At 32.7% G+C, this 2,500-nt stretch overlaps 2 protein-coding genes across 2 annotated transcripts in view; one reads left to right on the top strand and one right to left on the bottom strand.

The window, feature by feature from the left end:
• LOC113803532 (alpha-1,6-mannosyl-glycoprotein 2-beta-N-acetylglucosaminyltransferase-like) overlaps window positions 1-2,500 on the bottom strand; it is an 86,368-nt gene that overhangs the window by 43,003 nt on the left and 40,865 nt on the right. The gene's annotated exons all lie outside the window — the stretch shown is intronic.
• Window positions 1-2,500, top strand: part of LOC138860606 (uncharacterized) — a 12,665-nt gene that overhangs the window by 10,157 nt on the left and 8 nt on the right. The window contains exons 3-4 of the mRNA XM_070118470.1: window positions 376-972; window positions 2,470-2,500. The exon at window positions 2,470-2,500 is cut by the window's right edge and continues 8 nt beyond it. Of these exons, the coding sequence (XP_069974571.1) occupies window positions 376-972; window positions 2,470-2,500 (628 nt within the window). The remainder of the gene's footprint in view (window positions 1-375; window positions 973-2,469) is intronic.

Raw genomic sequence — 2,500 nt, 5'->3', positions numbered from 1 at the left:
TTTGACATTGTGGAGATATATAATCCATATTTGGACATTGTGGAGATATATATTCCTTATTTTGACATTGTGGAGATATATAATCCATATTTGGACATTGTGGAGATATATATTCCTTATTTTGACATTGTGGAGATATATAATCCATATTTGGACATTGTGGAGATATATATTCCTTATTTTGACATTGTGGAGATATATAATCCTTATTTGGACATTGTGGAGATATATATTCCTTATTTTGACATTGTGGAGATATATAATCCATATTTGGACATTGTGGAGATATATATTCCTTATTTTGACATTGTGGAGATATATAATCCATATTTGGACATTGTGGAGATATATATTCCTTATTTTGACATTGTGGAGATATATAATCCATATTTGGACATTGTGGAGATATATATTCCTTATTTTGACATTGTGGAGATATATAATCCTTATTTGGACATTGTGGAGATATATATTCCTTATTTGGACACTGTGGAAATATATAATCCATATTTGGACATTGTGGAGATATATAATCCATATTTGGACATTGTGGAGATATATATTCCTTATTTTGACATTGTGGAGATATATATTCCTTATTTGGACATTGTGGAGATATATAATCCATATTTGGACATTGTGGAGATATATAATCCATATTTGGACATTGTGGAGATATATAATCCATATTTGGACATTGTGGAGATATATAATCCATATTTGGACATTGTGGAGATATATATTCCATATTTGGACATTGTGGAGATATATATTCCATATTTGGACATTGTGGAGATATATAATCCATATTTGGACATTGTGGAGATATATAATCCATATTTGGACATTGTGGAGATATATATTCCATATTTGGACATTGTGGGGATATATATTCCATATTTGGACATTGTGGAGATATATATTCCTTATTTTGACATTGTGGAAACATATACTCTTTATTTGGACATTGTGGTGATAAATATTCCTTTTTTCGACACTGTGATAATATATATTCCTTTTGGCAATTCCCAAGAGCTGTGTTGTGTTTTCGAAAATGAAAATATGCAGCATGCTTGTTTAACTAATCTGTTCTCATATTTAGTCAAATTTATGTCACGCCGAAATGTGATGACTTGTTAGCAGGATTTTTTCCGGCGCGAAAAATAAAGTTATGTAATATGTTAACAGACAACAGTTGGTGGTAATTAATAATATGTACAGCGATGCAGTGAATAAAATGGCAACAGCTGCTGGCAATAGAGAATTTAATTATTCAATTATGCAGTGCATTAGCAGAAAAATGGCTGGTAATGAATAATAGCCTATGAAGTTTTACGATAAATAAGAGAGTGACAGGTGATAAAGATAATGATAAGCAATAAATGACAAACTTGGACAATGAATAAGCCCCCCCCCCAAAAAAAAATGCGTGTCAAAAAATGAATAATAATAAAAATGAATAATCATCATAAAAATTACACAGTAAAATAAACAAAAGACAGGTGATACTGATAAGTTATTCAGTGAATAAGCCCCACCCCCCAAAAAAAAAATAAAAAAAATATATATAAAATGAAAAATAAATAAAAATAATAATAATAAATAAAAATACAGTTACAACCCATGAATAACAAACAACAACAGTCATACAACGAATAACCCCCCCCCCAAAAAAAAAAAAAAAAGAAAAAAGAAAAAAAAAAGACGTACCAACGAAAGCTTTCCCAAAGGCGAGCGAGCAGGAGCGAGTCACCCTTTGGTGTGTCTAGCAAGGGGCAGGTACGTGCTCGTGAAAACCTTATCAGATCGGATCGTTTCTCACTCTCATTTGCATACGAATGTCTTTAAAGGGATGAGTGTTTGATTCTTTGACTCGAGGAGGAGAAAAAATGTGAAAATTAACTGCTCTTGGGTATTGTTTTGATTATTAAAAAATACGATTTATGATGTGAGTTTTATGGTCGTAATCTGATTCATGGTTTTCGTCGTTGGATTAAATGTTTAGGTGCGTGTTTAAAATCTAAATTCTAATTCAGTAAAAAGAGAGAGAGAGAGAGAAAGAGAGAGAGAGAGAGAGAGAGAGAGAGAGAGAGAGAGAGAGAGAGAGAGAGAGAGAGAGAGAGAGAGAGAGAGAGAGAGAGAGAGAGAGAGAAAGAAAGAGTGAGCGAGCGAGAGAGAGAAAGAGCAGACAGAAAGAAATAGAGAAAAAGAAAGAAAGAAAGCGAAAGCGAGAGCGCCAGAGAGAGAGAAAAAAAAGAAAGGTAAGAAAAAGAAAGCAAAATAACAAACAACAAAGAAAATCTCATCCATATAACAGACACGTTTCAACAGAGGCTGCTTAATAATACCAGCTTGTGAGTTTGGCAATACCCGACACGCTTCCATATTCTTACTCCATCATATCACAGTTCAAATCAAGGGCTATGCTCTTTATTTTAAAGGCTATTTGACATGTCCTTTATCCTAAAGGCTATCATCAAGGGCTATCTGACATGTTCTT

The sequence above is a fragment of the Penaeus vannamei genome, chromosome 42, assembly GCF_042767895.1.
Source record: "Penaeus vannamei isolate JL-2024 chromosome 42, ASM4276789v1, whole genome shotgun sequence".
Classification (NCBI taxonomy): domain Eukaryota; kingdom Metazoa; phylum Arthropoda; class Malacostraca; order Decapoda; family Penaeidae; genus Penaeus; species Penaeus vannamei.
The sequence above is the reverse complement of the archived record's forward strand: the minus strand, read 5'-3'. Positions and strand labels throughout refer to the sequence as shown.